Raw genomic sequence first — 18,963 nt, forward strand, 5'->3', positions numbered from 1 at the left:
GATCTGAATAATGACTTCTGTAGAGTCTCATATTCAAGTCCTAACTTCAGACTTCTCAATAGAGACTTATTGATCACCAGGAAGAACCGATACCTAACCCTAACAGTGGAGAACCAGAAGAGGGGACGGCTCAGATGAAAACAAGATCTCCCGCATGGATACGCACCGTACTCTGGGACGGACCCGTCTCCTCTCTTCAGCACCAGTCGAGCTCGTCTTCCTCCGTTCTTGATCAGCTCGATGGCGCGGGAATGATTCATATTTTTTGTAGTTTCACCGTTGATCTCCAGAATTTCATCCCCGACCTGAAAGCAGGCGGACACCAGAGTGAGCTCGTGGGAGAGGAACATCAACAACTGGGAGCTTCGTGAAAATGTACATACACTGGTCAGAGACTCTGGACCTGTGCACTGAGCGGTTCTGCTGTTCTCAGGTAAGAGGAAATGGAGAACATGTCTCTTGGCAGCCCTGATCTGAGATCAGCAGGCATTAACCAATGGAAACTATCAGTATTGATGGGTCTCTCAGTGCTGTGTTCCTCACTTCCAGCACTGACGTTTAGTAGAGCAGTCTGTCAGCAGACCGTAAAGCAATCGAGCGGCTCTTTCAGAGTCTGATGAAGATCATTGAGGAGTTGGAGGATGGCGCTCTGAGAAGAGCAGATCTCAGACTAACTGGGGAACTAAGGATTTCACACTCTTCATTTCATCAGTTTGTGTAGAAGAAATGCAGAAAGTTGAACTGCCTCCATTACAGTTTTTTACTAAACAGTAGATATCATAAACTATCCAAGTGACAGTTTGAGAGGAACAGTAGAAGTGTGTGTGTGTGTGTGTGTTACCCTCATCTTGCCGTTCCTGGTGGCCGCCCCGTCCTCGGCCAATCTCAGCACGTACAGGTCCATGCTGTACTCCTTCCCCCCTCGCAGACTGAAGCCGAAGCCTTTACTCTCCCGCTCCAGATCCACGGAGTAAAACTCTGCCTCCTGAACACACACCATCAACATCACCACACACACTCTTCTGCTGCACTCTATTGACCTGCTTGTCGAGTGGAACTACATCAGTCGCATCAAGCTTTGTTGTAATGAACTATTAAAGAGGGGTTGATATATATATATATATTGAATGTCTCAGATGTTTCTCAGTGTGAATAATTTCACTTGCAACTTTAGATCCAAGAGATCTCACATGTTTCTTTCATTGCTGCATGTTTGACCTTATACACACACTGAGATCAGAAAACACACTAAGCCTGCGTGCATCAATCATACCTAATCAAACTTTGAGTTTGTGCAGTTTGGGAAGTGTAAGAAATTCTCAAATGATATATGATGCGTGTTCACCTGCTTGTGAATTAAACACAAATATTTGACCTGTATATTTATGCCACATGATGTGCTGTCAATAATGTATCATCTGTGTCTGTGTGACATCACTTCATGCACTGTGAGCTGCAGAACAAACACTAAAGCAGAAACCACAAACACAGCGAGAGCGCCCTCACCTGACTGTAGGCTGGCGGGTGAGCGTGTGTGTGTGTGTGAGTGTGTGTGTGTGTGTGTGTTTTGGTGCAAGAGCGCCCTCACCTGACTGTAGGCTGGCGTGTGAGCGTGTGTGTGAGTGTGTGTGTGTGTGTGTGTTTTGGTGCAAGAGCGCCCTCACCTGACTGTAGGCTGGCGGGTGAGCGTGTGTGTGTGTGTGTGCGCGTGTGTGTGTGTGTGTGTTTTGGTGCGAGAGCGCCCTCACCTGACTGTAGGCTGGCGGGTGAGCGTGTGTGTGCGTGTGTGTGTGTGTGTGTGTGTGTGTGTGTGTGTGTGTGTGTGTGTGTGTGTGTGTGTTTTGGTGCGAGAGCGCCCTCACCTGACTGTAGGCTGGCGGGTGAGTTAGCGCCGGTTTGGGTTTGTTATTCCTGTTGGACAAACACAATGAAAATCATGTTACTGATGATCTCCAATGAATATCATTACTACATCAGTGCATACAAACACATATTCCACAGACAATAGTGAAGTGTGTGTGTGTGTGTGTGTGTGTGTCACCTGGGCTCTGTGCTGCTCTGAGGCGAGTGTGTAGTTGTGATGGTGGCGATCTTCTCTGCGTTGGTCAGTAATGAGGCGTTTGACGTCTCTATTCGGTCAGAGAGAAAGAGAAACAGTTATATGAATTATAGCTTGAAATCAAGACAGTTGTACTGTTGACCAACTTCAGCTTTGATGACTGCAGTTCCGGCGCTCTCTGTAGCGTTTCCTAAGTTATTGCTTCAGAAACTGAAGAAAATTTGACATGTTTTTGCCAAGGTGCCCGAAACACACAGATCAGTCTGTCACTAGGAGCCATTCCTACACTGATCAAAGCTTTACATCAGTGTCTCCAGCACTGCTCCTGTCGTACTCCAACACTGACTACATACTTACTATTCGAGAATTCTACATCAACATTTCCCATAAAGGTAAACTGAATAATCTCTGGATTTAGATTCTAGGCCATAAAACACCCAGCAAGACCCAGCGAGAGACCCAGCGAGAGATCCAGCGAGACCCAGCGAGAGACCCAGCGAGAGATCCAGCGAGACCCAACGAGAGACCCAGCGAGAGATCCAGCGAGACCCAGCGAGAGACCCAGCGAGACCCAGCGAGACCCAGCGAAAGACCCAGCGAGACCCAGCGAGACCCAACAAGAGACCCAGCGAGAGATCCAGCGAGACCCAGCGAGACCCAGCGAGACCCAACGAGACCCAGCGAGAGACCCAGCGAGAGACCCAGCGAGACCCAGCGAGACCCAGCGAGAGATCCAGCGAGAGACCCAGCGAGACCCAGCGAGACCCAGCGAGACCCAGCAAGACCCAGCGAAAGACCCAGCGAGACCCAGCGAGACCCAACAAGAGACCCAGCGAGAGACCCAGCGAGACCCAGCGAGACCCAGCGAGACCCAGCGAGAGACCCAGCGAGACCCAGCGAGACCCAACGAGAGACCCTGCGAGACCCAGCGAGAGACCCAGCGAGAGATCCACCGAGACCCAGCGAGACCCAGCGAGAGACCCAGCGAGACCCAGCAAGACCCAGCGAAAGACCCAGCGAGACCCAGCGAGACCCAGCGAGACCCAGCAAGAGACCCAGCGAGAGACCCAGCGAGACCCAGCGAGACCCAGCGAGACCCAGCGAGAGACCCAGCGAGACCCAGCGAGACCCAACGAGAGACCCTGCGAGACCCAGCGAGAGACCCAGCGAGAGATCCACCGAGACCCAGCGAGACCCAGCGAGAGACCCAGCGAGACCCAGCAAGACCCAGCGAAAGACCCAGCGAGACCCAGCGAGACCCAGCGAGACCCAGCGAGAGACCCAGCGAGACCCAGCGAGACCCAACAAGAGACCCAGCGAGAGATCCAGCGAGACCCAGCGAGAGATCCAGCGAGAGACCCAGCGAGACCCAGCGAGACCCAACGAGACCCAGCGAGAGACCCAACGAGACCCAGCGAGAGACCCAGCGAGAGACCCAGCGAGACCCAGCGAGAGACCCAGCGAGAGATCCAGCGAGACCCAGCGAGACCCAGCGAGAGATCCAGCGAGAGACCCAGCGAGACCCAGCGAGACCCAACGAGACCCAGCGAGAGACCCAGCGAGAGACCCAGCGAGACCCAGCGAGACCCAGCGAGAGATCCAGCGAGAGACCCAGCGAGACCCAGCGAGACCCAACGAGACCCAGCGAGAGACCCAGCGAGAGACCCAGCGAGACCCAGCGAGACCCAACGAGACCCAGCGAGAGACCCAGCGAGACCCAGCGAGAGACCCAGCGAGAGATCCAGCGAGACCCAGCGAGAGACCCAGCGAGACCCAGCAAGACCCAACGAAAGACCCAGCGAGACCCAGCGAGACCCAGCAAGAGATCCAGCGAGAGACCCAGCGAGAAACCCAGCGAGAGACCCAGCGAGAAACCCAGCGAGACCCAGCGAGAGATCCAGCGAGACCCAGCGAGACCCAGCCAGAGATCCAGCGAGAGACCCAGAGAGACCCAACGAAAGACCCAGCGAGAGATCCAGTGAGACACCCAGCGAGACTCACCGTCTCCAGGGATGATGCGAAGCGTGACCGCGTGACCCGCCTCTTTGATCAGGTTGACAATGTCCGAGTGTGATTTGTTGGTGATGGAGCAGCTGTTGACCGCTAGGATCCGATCGCCCACCTTCAGCTTTCCACAGCGGTCCGCCGGACTGAACTCGATGATACGACCAATTTTATGAGGCATTGACACGCATGTGTTTCCAGCTGAGGTCCAAGAGACAGAAAAAGACGAAAAATTAGCCAAAATTTAGATATCAGGATTAGCAGAATGAAATCTCAGTGACCTTTCAAGAGATTTGTTCATTTTCAGTTCTTACACCAAAATAATTCGTTGACCATTTCTTAATATCAAGTCGACAAATGTATTTACTTAATACAAATGTATGTGCTTTATTAAAATGTGTACCTAATCAACTCAATAAATGAATAAAATAAGTCTAAATAAGTGGTTCAGATGACCACAGCTAGTTTATTTGTTGTTGTTTTGTTTTTTGCGTAATTAACATTTTAATTGTTTTGTCTGAAATGTTCACATTAATAAATCTTGGATTTTGTTAAACGTGGAGTGGTCACACTTTATTTTGATAGTCCACTTTAGACATTCTTCTAAATATAAGTAACTTTACAGCTACAAGTCATCTTATTCTCCTAACCCAAACCCTAACACCTAACAGTCGACTACAGCCTACTTATACTCTAATGAGAGTTAGTTGGCATGTAGTTGAAAAGTTACTTTTAGTTAGTAGAATGTCACCGAGTAATCTTCCGTATGTTAAATATGAATATATAAACAAGTGTATGTGCACAGTACGGATACCTGCGCTTTGCATCCGCTTTCTGCTGATTGCAGAACGAGACTAACTCGCATGCTAAATGACCCGGTCATTTCATTCACAAACAACATGTCATTCACTAACACACTCATTCATTTCATTCACAAACAACTTGTACCAGTTCATTCAATTCGTTCACGAATGAGATCTTTCTCATTCTGACTCAAAACAGTGACTCGGTTAGTGATGGGCGCATTTGTCCAGTAGATCTAACCAATCACATGCCCCTTCAGAGGTGGTTGATATATTGTGGCAATGATATTTTGTACATTTTATACCATAAATATATATAAAAAATATATTTTGTGAGTGGATGCAGCAATAGAGGACTTCATCTGGACAACTTTAAAGGTGATTTTCTCAATATTTAGATTTGTTTGCACCCTCAGATTCCAGATTTTCAATTGCAGTGAATAAGACACATGCCTTTGGTGTGAGAGACCCGGGTTCAAATCCACTGTTAGACACCAATGTGTCCCTGAGCAAGACATTTAACCCCTAGTTGCTCCAGAGGCATGCGACAGCTGACAATTGTAAGTCGCTTTGGATAAAAGCGTCAGCTAAATGAATAAATGTAAATCCCGTGTGTATTCTGGGAGCTTTTGAGTATCAACCGTGATTGTGAAATCCCCTGATGGAGTGAAGGATCTCACCGAAGGTGGTGTTCGCATCCGGCCTGGACACAGAGGACACGATGACGAAGCCGAAGCCCTCGCTCTCGGTGCGCTGGATCTCCACATCGTAGGGTTGCAGGGCCGTGACCGTACTCCCACTGCCACCTCCACCACCACTGCCGATGCCACTGGTGCTGCCGGAGCCTGAGCTCACGGTGTTCAGCGAGTTCTGGCTGCCCTGAGGCGTGCGCTTCTCCTCGGTGAGCGACGGAGCCTGTGTGCTGCTGTGGTGAGAGGAGGCCGGAGACGGGGGAACGTCCCCCTCGCCCTTATAACCTGCTGACAGAGAAAATATCAGAGAGACCAGCAGAGGAAAGCAGAGAAACCAGCACATACTATATGCCTATTCAGACAGGAAGTGCTTCTGACAGGGACGGGCAAATCTATGGGGAGAAAACACTGTTCGGATGACCATTTATTCCAGGTGGAGCAACAACAAATTTAATAAATCCTATTTATTATTAAATAAAATTTGGCATTTATTATATTTCTATGGTGTTTGATGGTATTTGTACAGCTGTTATTTTATTTGTTCTGATATTATTATTTAATTTTTTTACTGTGAAGTACTTTGTGACCCTTCCTTGTCTGTGTTATATTGTCGGTGTTGTATAAATAAACGTTACTTACTTATTAACTATTATTAATTCATTTAAACATCCTATTTATTATTAGAAAAATCAACACACAATGGTTCAAATGTTTTTGCATTCTACTGTCGTTTTTGCGTTCAAGCCATGTTGGAATAACTGTAATGACAAGATCACATTGTAACAGCCAAGAACTTAGTGGGTGATGCCACTACCATGCACTAGGGGGCTCTATGTTGCATTCCTCATCTTCTATGTAGCCAGGTAAGAGGAGAGAAAAAGTTAGTTTTTCCAGAGCGAAGAGCTGGTCTGAGATCCTGAGGTTTGTGTTCTGTCCACATCACACAGAGCGCGAACGGGATAGAGAAAAGCCACGGCTGGGTCTGCCTCCTCAAGGGGCAGCGCTTGCAGGTTCACCACCTGGTGCCAGAAGGGAGTGGTAGGAACCTTGGGCACGTATCCGGGCCAAGGTCTCAGGATAATGTGAGAGTTGGCCGGCCCGAATTCTAGGCACGATTCTTCGACTGAAAATGCACGCAGGTTCCCTACCCTCTTGATGGAGTACAGTACTCTTGGAGGAGTACTGATTGCAAAGGCTCGAAAGGTGGTCTCTGCAGTCCGGTAAGCACCAGAGATAAGTCCCAAGAGGGTACTGAGAGTGGACAAGGCAGATTTAGTCTCCCCGCCCCCCTCAGGAACCTGACGATCAGGTCTTGCTTCCCCAGTAATTTACCTCAACTGCATCATGATGTGCGGCAAATGCGGCAACATCCACTTTAAGGGTGTAGGGAGACAGCCTTTACTCAAACCCAGCTTGCAGGAAGGAAAGCACTACCCTGATCGAGCAAGTTCGGGGGTTCTTCTCCTGGTGAGAACAACACCACTCAATGAACAGGTTCCACTTCAGTGCATAGAGGTGCCTCATAGAGGGTGCTCTCGCAGAAGTGATGGTGTTTATCACCGCTTGAAGTAGGTCACCCAGAACCTCTGGATCCCGTCCAGGGACCGGACATGGAGTTTCCAGAGGTCAGGACGTGGGTGCCAAAAGGTGCCCCGTCTCTGAGAGAGCAGGTCCTCTCTCAGAGGAATGGGTCAGAGAGGGGCTGTCACGAGGAGCACTAGGTCGGGGAACCAGGTCCGGTTGGGGCAATACGGGGAAATGAGCAAGAACTGCTCCTCGTCCTCCCTGACTTTGCACAAGGTCTGTACAAGAAGGCTCACTGGGGGAAACACATACTTGCATAGGGCCCTTGGCCAGCTGTGTACCAGTGAGAATGTGCCGAGGGTGCCCTAGGACAGGAAATAGAACAACTTCCAGTGGGACCTGTTTGGGGCAGCAAACAGATCTACCTATGTGGTCCCGAAGCACCTACAAATCAGCTGGACCAGCTGGGGATGGAGTCTCCACTCTCCCGGTAGCACCCCATTGAAACGAAGGGTCTGACCATGGGCTGAGTGTTTGGCGACAGTGGGGGGTGATGGAAACCCAGCACAAGCCGCGTTGCCACGACCATTTCGGGACTCAGTTGAGAAGCCAGTGCTGAACCGGCCTCTCGTGAAGCAATCCAAAGCGGCATCAAAACGGCTGCGGACTCTATATGCCCCAGGAGCCTCTGAAAAGGTTTCACTGAATTGCATAGCTGAGTCTGATGGTACGGATGAGCCAGTTGGACCGGCTGGGACCGGTTGGAGCCAGTTGGACCGGCTCCCAGGCACCGAGAAAGGGTCTCGGCGTGGCTCCCAGGCACCATTGGTCATGGGAGCCACGCCGTACCTGCAGTGGTGGAGGTAGCCTGCGAAACATTGAGCGTGAAACAAAGGGCCACAGTGATTCATGAAAAAAGGATGGTTGCACCGCTGGAGGACTGTGTGCTGTGAGTGTGTTTGAAAGCTTCACCTGTGTAAGTGGTCTTTCGCCGCACGCTCAGGTTGACGTGCCCCTGTTTGGCCGCCTGTTGCATGAGCTGCACCACCAGCTGATGAGATTTGCCCACCACAGCGGTTCCGTCCACACAGATGAGCTCATCTCCAGACCGCAGCCGGCCGTCCTCGTCCGCCGCGCCGAACTTCACGATGTGCCCAATGTAGATCTGGAGCACACACACACACACACACACAGACAGTCACACACCGCCTACAGGGAATTCTGGATCGTGTCGATTACAATTAAACTATCAGAAAATTATGAGTCAAATCAGCTGGGCTTATGTTTATATGTAGCAGAGAAATATTTTTTCCTGGGTTGACTGGGACAGACTTCTAGTATCACTGGAAAATTAAGATTCTGATGTCAAATTTTTTTATCGATTATTGTAAACGAAAATTATAGATCAGGTACTGATACCATCACCAATATTTTTACAAGAAACACACAGTTTGGCCTGTTTATTCATGAAAGGTCAGGAACAATAGATTATGTTTTCTGTGCTCATGCAAATCAGAAATTCACATTTATCTGTAGTCATCATAAAGAATCATGCTGAGATCTATTTGATGAGGAAAACAGATGTTTGCAACGGAATGCATGTTTATTTGTACGGATGTTATCATCCGACTCACCGGCTCTCCGGGTTCATTTCCGCCCAGGATCCGAAAGCCAAAGCCTGTGTCTTTCCTCCAAAGGAAAATGTCTTGTTCTTGAGAGTCTGGCACTGGACAAATAGAAAAAAAATAAATCAGTTTCTTTGCAAGAAATTGGAGGTGTGCAGTATTAATATATAAGCCTATCACGATATAGTTATTTTGATTGGTTTATATGCTAAACAACCCAGCGGAAATGTCTGTTGTTTGATAAATTACTTTAGAACTCAACGGTAATTGGTCAGATGTATTTTCTCTTTTCATTTGGGATTTTATGAATGAAAACTAAATCAAACACTCCATGTAAATATTATGAAAAAGATTCACTAACTGCCATGCAGAAATATCACTACTATGGTATAAACTGTAACTGTAAGCCTCTATAACAGTCTTCCACCATCAAAAAGCACGTGTATATTTTACTGCTGTTGTTAGTAGTTAATACACATGACGAAAAGCAGAAATGCAGACAGGTAAGGATTCACGGTCAGACTAAGCCTCGGCCGGTCAGACGTCTGCTTCCCCACACAGAGAACAGCATCATGTAAACATGGAGCGTTTATCTGCCCTCGTTTAAAAGGTCTGGATGAGCCGAGCTGCTCCATGTGGAGTGTTTAACAGGCCTGACTGGGATCTGGCACTGGGATCTGGCACTGGGATCTGGCACTGGGATCTGGCATGGGAAGGCCGGAGTGCACATGGACATCTCCTCAGGTACATCTGCTCTCTCATCAGACGCCACAGACACATACGAGACATGATGAGTTTCAGTTTACTGCCAGACCTCTCATCACTGCTCTTCAAATACACCCTGGGTAACCCGGAGAACTGCTTTATTATGAATACTGTACACAATAATGAAGATATTTTAACAGCAATATTTTCGATGCATTTTTAATAGGCAGAACCGATGATCAGCTTGATTTTCCGATCAAGTATGCAAGTGGAAGCTATCAAACGCCATACCGCTCAATTTGAGAAAAATTTGAGAAAGATGTGCCAGAGAAAGTAGGCAAGCAGTGTTGAAGAGGACACCGGAGTAGCATTAGTACTAGGGATGCACCGATACCGATACCAGTATCGGGTATCGGGCCCGATACCAAGCTCATGTACTTGTACTCGTACTCGTAAAAATACCCCGATACCAAAGACCGATACCTCACGCGACGTAACTGACAGAACTTTCCAGTGCACACACAGAGACACCAGATGCAATGTCAGCCTCAGCAGTGTGGAAATATTTTCAAAATCAATGATGACGACCCACGCATGGCAATCTGCACGATTATTTCTGCATTAATATCCAGAGTAGGGCTGCACGTTTTCAAGTTTTTCATTAACCGTTAATACTCGGTTAACCATAGTGTGAGCGCTGCAACGTCGAGATACAGAGTTAATTTTTAAAACCTTTAATAACTGGTTGGACCCCATTTGAAACGAATTAATTTATAGAAATAAAACGCAGTGATAAGTACAGAGCAGTTAAAGTAGGCACATTTCCATCACCATTCAAACTGAAATTGCCAATTGAAAATAGCCTACAGAAACAAGTCCATTTCGCAAAAACTCAGTGTCCGCAAATAAATATTTATGATCATCATCATTATTGTAACATTTTATTAGGCTGCATATGTAGACGCCTTTATCCAAAAAAGGAACAAAGCACAAATAAACACAATATTTTGACGCATATCCAGTGTTTGTGCTTAGTGTGGAGCGTGCACTGATGGCTGCGAGACGCCCATGTGAACACTTGCAGTTTCATTGCAGTTCTTTCAGTGGAAACAACTTAAAATACTCTTTGATTTCTGGTCATACAGAAAATAATAATACATTATTGACAAATACATTTATTTGCGTAAACTCACAATAACAAGAAAACGTTGTGCTTTAACAGCAGGCGCGCTTCATGAATCATGATCTCCGTGAACTGAAGCGCGAGAACTGAAACAGCCGCATTCGAATTTGTTCGTTTTAAATTGGACATTTAAAGCTTTAGCTTTAAATGTCCAATTTAAAACGAACAAATTCGAATCGAAAGCCAATATCTTCTGATGTAATTATGTAGCCTATAATTATGTATTTCTCTCTAAAGGTGGATCCGGGGATGGAGATTTGTTTTTAGCAGAAACTGATTTAGAAAACAATAGTTTATTAACAAACAATTAATGTCTCGTTATTTTATATTATTTTATTATCAGACACATTTATTATATCTTATAAATCATCTATAAATCTCCTTTCTGTAGGCTAGTTACGGCTCTACTCATTCATTACTGCGGGAAAATATCATTTCCAGGTTCTAATTTGGCCTCAGAAAACCAGTAAAATCTTTTTTTTTTTCATATTCATTTGCCAAATATTTTAAATGTTTAAATGGGCAAAAAAAATCAAACAAATATCTGAAAATTCGTCGATATGTATAGCCTATCCTATATATTTTTGCGCAGCATTTGACGTAGTCCTACAGTTCAAATGAACATTTTGGTGTTCAACTTTGCGTTTTACAAAATAACCATTCATTTTTCGTTTTGCAATTAGGCCTATGGATTAAATAAGGGGAGACGAATGAACACAAAACAAGTACACTGACCGTTTGGACATAATACGAGGCAGAGTTCTTTTTTTTTTTAAATCATAAAAGATTAAGGAATAGCCTACTAGACAAAACCTCAAAGAAATGCCAAAATCAAGACCTCGGAGCAGAAATGAGGGAGAAACACAAAGAAACTCTGTGTCTTTGCCTGCCATTAATGCTTGGATGACACACGACGTCTCCTCACATAAATAATAATAGGCTAATGTTTAGTGCGGTGGTTGTGATATAGACCGTTGCCATTATTTTTGGAATGACTTATTGCGAAAGAAAAAAAATGCTTTAGTCGCATAACATCTTTAATAGAAACGCTGTCATTTCACAATATTTTTTTATCGACATTCAGAAGAAAAAAAACGCAAACGTTTTGTGCAAATGTATTGACGCCACAATTTTAAACGGTTAATCGGCTAACCGGTTTTAACCATTAACACCCCTAATCGAGAGGAGGTACAAAAGCCAGTATAATACAAGTAACTTGATAAAACATCTGAAATTTAAATACAAAAGTGAGCACGGTGAATTTGCCACTAGCTGTAGCACTCTGCAACAAACTTTGCAGCAAACCTTTTCAAGGCAAGAGAAAATGTCAAAAGATAACCCAAGAGCAATAAAAATAACAGAAATGCTTACCCAATTCATTGTTCTTGACAATAAACCACTCTAAATTTATTGGTTAAAGTTTGTTGTTAAAAAAATAAAGATGCTTATATGTTCATTAGTCTCATTGTGTTGTTCTTAGAAAATCAGGCATCGGTATCGGTATCGGCGAGTACCAGGAAAAAAATATCGGTACTCGTACTCGATCCTTAAAAAGTGGTATCGGTGCATCCCTAATTAGTACTCAGGCCGTGAGTGTCACCGGCTGTGAGATATCTCGTACACGGGTTGGCACACTTCCTGAAACGTTTGTCGCTCGCCATGATCAAATATCTTACTTCACAGTACCAGCACACAGTCCCGGAGACCAAAACAGGGTGACATGTTCTCTAGGCGCCCTCTTATACTCCCTGGTCACACAAGCGATGACAACATGACTGTCGCCGGCCAATACGATTGCCGTGATTATCAGTGTGTGTGGTCAGTCTACAGGTGTGCGGTCAGTCTACAGGTGTGTGTACAGGTGTGTGGTCAGTCTACAGGTGTGTGTACAGGTGTGTGGTCAGTCTACAGGTGTGTGGTCAGTGCGGTCACTCACAGCGGCTCTCATACATGCTCCTGGACTGCGCCCAGATCCTGAAGGGGTCCGGCTTTTTCTGCAGAGTCCCGTTGGTAGCGGGGGGGTCGAAGGGCGGCAGGACGGGCAGCGGCTGGGTGGGCGGAGGTGGGACGGGTGGAGGGGCTCCGGGGGCAGAGGAGGGCAGCAGGCGTGCGGGCGAGTCTGTGTGAGCGCTGCGGTGACTGCAGACGCTGTGCTGAGAGCTGCCCTGACTGTCCTTACGCTCCAGCTGCTGACACACACACACACACACACACACACATAACCATTCTGCCAAACCACACATGTCATTTCACACGGTTTTCTTGTCTACAGGGGAGCACAGAAGGCTGAAGGCTCAAAAGCTCTAAACTGGCAACAATTAACATGCAGAAAACTGGCGAGTTTCAACACTAGCAGAGAACTAGACTTCTGGAGCCCAACCACAGCTTTCTGGCAGACGGGAATTCAAGATGTTCTTGATCAAAAAGCATTCGGTTAAAGGGATAGTCGGATGCAAACTCACTTTTATATGATGTTTGCATATAAATATATGTCTTTTCAGTGTGTGGACACAACCACCATACGATGGAAAAATCCGACAGCCCCTTTAAAGGCAAAGATATCTCAGTTTTTTGCCTTCTTTTAGCAAACCCTTTCCCCCTTGGTTGAAAGCTGACATCATTCATGCACTTGCCAGTCATTTTTACTAGATATTTATAATGTCATTCCCCTAGCATGATATTGATTATTAAAGGCTAATAACACAGTCTGCAATGTCTGACCAAACAAGGTCTTTGTCAGGCCTGATTAGGACCTTGTTTGGTTGAAACATGGCAATTTTTTAAAAGTTTTTAGTTTTTTTTTTTTTCAATTTCCAATGAAATGCAAAATTTGATGTTTTTTTTCTATTTATAAAAACAGCCTACGGCTAATGAACTATATGACTCTGTGAAATAATTGTTTATTCTGATAATAATAATTAATAAATGTTTGAATGAAATTCATTGAACATGGGTATCTTTAATAATATCTTTAGCCGTTATATAAAAAACAATAAGCTTCTGAAAGCCATGATTTACAGTGATTTTACCACAGTTATAGATCCATTTCCTTTGAAAGCTTGCTTGAGTTTTTGTGTTTTCCTGTGCAGCGCTTTGTGACTGTAACGCCAATCATCCACTCACTCAAACCTGTACTTCTCTCTGGTTGCAATATCTGCACCCTATCCTCACGTGACTCAGTTATTCTAATGATCAGAGTTAAGCATGATGATACGGTATCATATTATAATGTATTGGGATGCTTTTAAATAAACATTTATCCATTTAATGTAAAAGTTCTACTTTGGCCAAATTGCATTGCATTTTACTCCCTTCAAACACTGTCCATTGTTTCCATCACTGCTACTTACCGAACGCACACACACACACACATGAAATGAAATACGTTCATCCCAAGCAAAGGCAGGATATTGGCTTTATGAGTTAATTGTCATTTTCACAGCCGTTACACATCACACACCATCACCTGATTCATCCTGGTTAAATACTGCAGTAAACACTCACACTTCCTCCCTGTCAATATATTATATCAAAAATACAATTTTATTTACTTTTAAGTGTTAAGTATTTTTATTATATTATTCTTTACATATTTTACCACATGTACCTGTAATCTGAATGAACTGTAAGGAATTAGTTACCAGATTGTTTTAATCCTGATTACGTAACGCTGTTGAAGTAAAAGAGATGCATCTTACCAGTACTTTGGGACTCCTCTTGGGCTGCAGGACTCCTGAGAGAGGATGAAACAATTGCACATGTAAACTCAACACTGAGCCTCGAAATCTGCATTTTAACCTTCACTAAACAATGGCAATATAAATTTGCGGTAAACATACAGTACTGTGCACAAGTCTTATAAAGGTTAGTATTTTCACCCCAAAAACTGCTTTTGAGCCAGTTATTTATATCTTTTGGAGTAGTATGTCAGAAGGAAATACCAGTTGACATTTACACACATTCCTTTTGCTATTAATTGCAATAATCCAGTGATATTGTTGTATGTACAAGTCTCACCATCACCGAGTCTGCCTGTTTGTCTGCCTTGATTTACATCGAGAAACTGAGAAACCAAAACCCCTCTAGAGCGACTCGGTCACTAATGTTCCCTGAGAGAAGGGGGTAATCTGCTAAACGCATGGGGAAAAGTCCTTTTTCTCAGAATACTGAACACCTTTTATAAAATAACACAGTGCTACTGAACAACCATAACAGTGCAGAGACTACACAGCGGCGTAACCATGGGCGCCCCCCCCACATTTCAAAATCTAAGTTTTGTCCCCCCCCCACTATTTCCCAATGTAGGATTTGCTTTGCCTGCCTATCTCTGCCAGTTTAGAGTCTCCCAATTAATCCATTCTGCAACTTTTAAATACATAATTCAATTTTTAAAAACGGCCGGTAGGCTATTCTTCAGCTGCTTATGTCGTCAGTCGACCATGATCGTGGCATCGCGCACCACTCACACTCGCGCATCTAGGTGACACGGATAAATGTACGCATTATGTTCCTGGGAGATCTGTAGTTGCACGGGGGTGGAAGCGCACAAAAGTTCCAGAAATGTACAAAAGTGCCCTGGCCTTGAATGACAAGGTAAGGAAAATAAGACTAAACCAAAATTAAATAACCAAGACTTGATTGGTATTTTTCTCAGGAGATGTTTTGAGCATTTTACTTCAGACACTGGATTATCAGCAAACTGCCAAGAGAACTGCTAGCTGGCTAACGTTACTCAAAATAAACTAGCAATCTATTGAGTCAGCATATTTGTGTTGGATCTGTGTGGAAAACTTGAAATATAATTGCTAGACCTACTTTTAGCTACCAAGCAACATTTGATTTTATTTTTTAGTATTTTATAGTTAATGGAAATCAAATCAACCATTTATTTGAGTTAATCAGTACATGACTGTAATGTAAATGCTAAATGGCCTAATAAAACCTTGCAGTTTTTCACATATCAGGTAAGCCTCAATTTCTCCATTTCTTGCACAAAACTCTCCAGAAAGTGTCATTTAATGGTTTATTTTTCAAAAAAAATTTCCGGGGGGGCATATCCCCGGACCACCCTCGCATTTAACCGAGTTTGTTCGTTATCGGACTAGTGCGCCACACCTCCGTGTGTGATCAGTAATGCTGGTTTCAGAAAGCGTTAGCTTACCTCTCTGCACTAGCATGGTAACCTCAGTACCTCGAGGACACTTGCTGAGCAGATCCACCACCTGGTTGTGGCTCAAGCCCTGAACGCTCCTCTTGTTGACCTCCAGCAGGATGTCTCCCTCCTTCAGCCCTCGGCATCGTGGGTAATCCACGACCTGCTTCACCTTCTGCCCTCCACCCACCAGACTGTCGGCCATGGTGAAGCCGAAGCCTTTGTCTCCCTTCTCGATGTGGAGCGTGATGAGTTCGGGCTGCGTGGCGATGGAGGAGGCTAGCGTCGCCACATCGCTAGCGTAGCTGTCGGTCACTAGCAGAGCGCTGTCCGGCACGGGGGGGAACGGCACCGCCTCGAGACCCGACACCACTCCCGCCAGCGGAGCGACCGGCTCGAAGCCCTCCTGGCTGTTCACGATGATGGGCTCTTTGTCCAGGATGGCCACGGATGTCACCAGGCTGGTGTTGGGGTCGTCGGGGTCAAAGGGCAGAGGGTACCCGCGGCACAGTTCCAGCTGGACCATGGAGCCGATCGGGATGGACTGGAATATCTTCACCACCTGAGCATGAGTGTATCCCAACACAATGGTGTCGTTCACACTGACGATCACGTCACCTGAGGGAACACACACACACACACACACACACACGTGTTACAGGAGAAACATCACGAGCCGCTTTTAATATCCATTTAATTTTCATTTTAGTTCAAGTTTGAGGTTCATCTGACGTTTCCCACAGTTGACGGACAGAACCGTTACACTGAGACATCACTGATGCACCTGTGTGAGTTTCTGTCTCATATTTATGTCATTTATGGTTGAGCAATTACCAATATCACTCAACAACTCAATGACTCACTCATTGAGACATTTACCGCCACCTAGCGCCACTATTATTTAGAGAGAAAAACAACTATTTAATATTCCCATATTATTATATAAACATTAAAGTGTCCAATAAAACTGGTTTTAGTTTTCGCTTCTGTTAACTATCATAACCCTGACCATCACAACAAGTTATGTTATGTAACATCTGAATTAGTTTTTTAACACATAAAGTGCTACTTCAGTGTGGGCGGGGCTACTGCGTCGTGGCTCGTGATTGGTTGGAACAGAAACCCAGATGGAAGAGGGAGCTATTCTTGCTTCACGTGTGATTGTATCACGTCTGGTCAGAGATTTCCTACAAGGGTCAAACCTGTTTCCATCTTCCCGTCCACAGCGGCCGGCCCGTCCAACACCAGACTCTTGATCTGCAGGAACTCGTCCGGTTCGTCCCCGCCGACCACAGTGAAGCCGAAGCCTCGTCGGCTCTTCAGCAGCTTCGTGCTTATGAACGTGCCCTTCAGCTCGGCGGGGTTACGGGTGAAGAACGGCTTTCCTCCTGCACACACACACACACGTGTACAACACACACATATACATGTATATAAGGAATGCTGATGTAGTCAGGCTGGGGCGTAACATGCACATGAACAGCAGTGAGTGCGAGCGTCTCACGTTTGGGCCCCGGGGCCTGAGGAGCCGACGGGCAGCTCTGAGGGTCTCTGTACGTCTCCAGATGACTGGGCACATAAGATCCGATCGCAGCTCCGGCAGACGAGTGCTCCTCGATCCATTCTGGCAGAGAGAAACACAACACGCAGAAAGATCAGACTGCGACACAAGCTTTCATGCGCTTCTTTATGAACAATCATCTAGCTATGTCATAACTCTAGATGGGCCAGGCTGATGGCTCTTTAACTCAACTGATCACGTCATTATCTACGTGGCACAGCTGATTGCCATATCCATAACCGTGTCAATCTCTTTTACCATACCAACCTCCCGAGAGTTGTCATGACAGAACTGTAGTTAACAGGCACTGCTTCAATGTTGGACGAGACACTGCGTTGATGACGCTATGGGCAACGCCTCCACGTACACGGCGTCTGATAGGCTTATCCAATCACGGCCATCGCATTGACCGGCGACAGCAGAAGACGAGAGTGGAGTTTTCTCAAAGGAAAACTCACAGTTCGATCAATCAGGTCTCTCAAGAGCTCATCGTGCGTGCTCTTCGCCCAGACAGGCAACGCACAACGTTGTGTGTGTCATCAAGCATCAATATCTTAGACATGGATCCACACACTTCCTGAAGTGTTTTTCACAAGCCATGATTACCATTTGAAGCATACAAACAAAACAGTCCCTGAAGACGCAAAGAGGATGACATGTTCTCTAGGCGCCCCTTATATACTTCCGGGTCGCACCAATAGTGACGTCATAGGCTGTCGCCGGCCAATAGGATTGCCGTGATTAGATAAGCGTTTCAGACACCAGATCTAAGGGAACTGACTTATTGTTTTAGTATAATTTTCACAAGGAGAGACCATTTATCATATGATCATATATCAGTATTTCAGTATTGGAACAACGGCAGCATTCAGAGACGCTTCAACGGACATTTTGTGTAAATTCATGTACAGGATGGTGTTACAGTTCCCCACACAATGCTCACTGTGCAAATAAATCCTCCATCCGTGTGTTATAGATGAGGAGATGGAGGGACGCACCTCTGATGTAGCGCCCGCCTTCGGGCGACTGCTGCGCGTCGAGCTGCTTCTGCCGCCGGGCCTCCAGCAGAGGGTTCTCGTACTGCGTCTTACGGTGGATATGACTGACAGAGAGAGAGAGATCAGGCTTTAGAACGACTTTTGTTGATTCTTTATTCTAAAGGATAAAATGCATGATGTCATCTGAAAGTTGGCCATTAAAGGGGTCCTATTATGCCCTTTTATTAAGTCTTGATTTAGGCTATATTCATTTTTGGGGTGTACCAGAATATGGTTTCACAAAACAACACTGCTTTAAACTCCCACATTTAATAATAAAGGCAACGTTTCGACCCTGCTGAGTCTTCTTCTTTTGCCCGGTCCCTGCCAGAAGGTGTGATGTGCACACAATTACTTTTATAAAAGATTGTACAAAAAAACATTGTTTTTCACATATTTTACATTATTACTGCACCTCTCTCCCCAGTCTGGTTGAACATGTTGTTTATTTGCAGTTTCAATGAAGCCCTTCTTTCTGAAATATGAAAAGTGCTGTGATTGGTCAGCACCACGTGTCCCGCCCCTTCATAACCGCAGGCTCTACTCGGATCTAAATATTAACGATGATGTCGATTTCAAATCAATTCAAGTCCGATTCAGACTTAAGAATGTTAACAA

General features: G+C 45.6%; 1 protein-coding gene and 1 pseudogene across 4 annotated transcripts in view; one reads left to right on the forward strand and one right to left on the reverse strand.

Moving 5' to 3' along the window:
* Nucleotides 1–18,963, reverse strand: part of magi1a (membrane associated guanylate kinase, WW and PDZ domain containing 1a) — a 62,707-nt gene that overhangs the window by 5,522 nt on the left and 38,222 nt on the right. For all 4 annotated transcript variants that reach the window (XM_089119210.1, XM_089119212.1, XM_089119211.1 and 1 more), the window contains 14 exons: nucleotides 18,307–18,410; nucleotides 17,252–17,371; nucleotides 16,950–17,135; nucleotides 15,757–16,365; nucleotides 14,294–14,328; nucleotides 12,532–12,784; nucleotides 8,717–8,808; nucleotides 8,055–8,247; nucleotides 5,547–5,843; nucleotides 4,061–4,264; nucleotides 2,042–2,129; nucleotides 1,863–1,911; nucleotides 842–985; nucleotides 167–305 (listed from right to left, as the gene is read on the reverse strand). In XM_089119210.1, coding sequence (XP_088975336.1) covers nucleotides 167–305; nucleotides 842–985; nucleotides 1,863–1,911; nucleotides 2,042–2,129; nucleotides 4,061–4,264; nucleotides 5,547–5,843; nucleotides 8,055–8,247; nucleotides 8,717–8,808; nucleotides 12,532–12,784; nucleotides 14,294–14,328; nucleotides 15,757–16,365; nucleotides 16,950–17,135; nucleotides 17,252–17,371; nucleotides 18,307–18,410 — 2,513 coding nt within the window. The remainder of the gene's footprint in view (nucleotides 1–166; nucleotides 306–841; nucleotides 986–1,862; nucleotides 1,912–2,041; nucleotides 2,130–4,060; nucleotides 4,265–5,546; nucleotides 5,844–8,054; nucleotides 8,248–8,716; nucleotides 8,809–12,531; nucleotides 12,785–14,293; nucleotides 14,329–15,756; nucleotides 16,366–16,949; nucleotides 17,136–17,251; nucleotides 17,372–18,306; nucleotides 18,411–18,963) is intronic.
* LOC148973611 (uncharacterized) lies at nucleotides 2,286–4,041 on the forward strand (annotated as a pseudogene).

The sequence above is a fragment of the Pimephales promelas genome, chromosome 14, assembly GCF_988280905.1.
Source record: "Pimephales promelas chromosome 14, fPimPro1.hap1.1, whole genome shotgun sequence".
In the NCBI taxonomy this organism is placed as follows: Eukaryota; Metazoa; Chordata; class Actinopteri; order Cypriniformes; family Leuciscidae; genus Pimephales; species Pimephales promelas.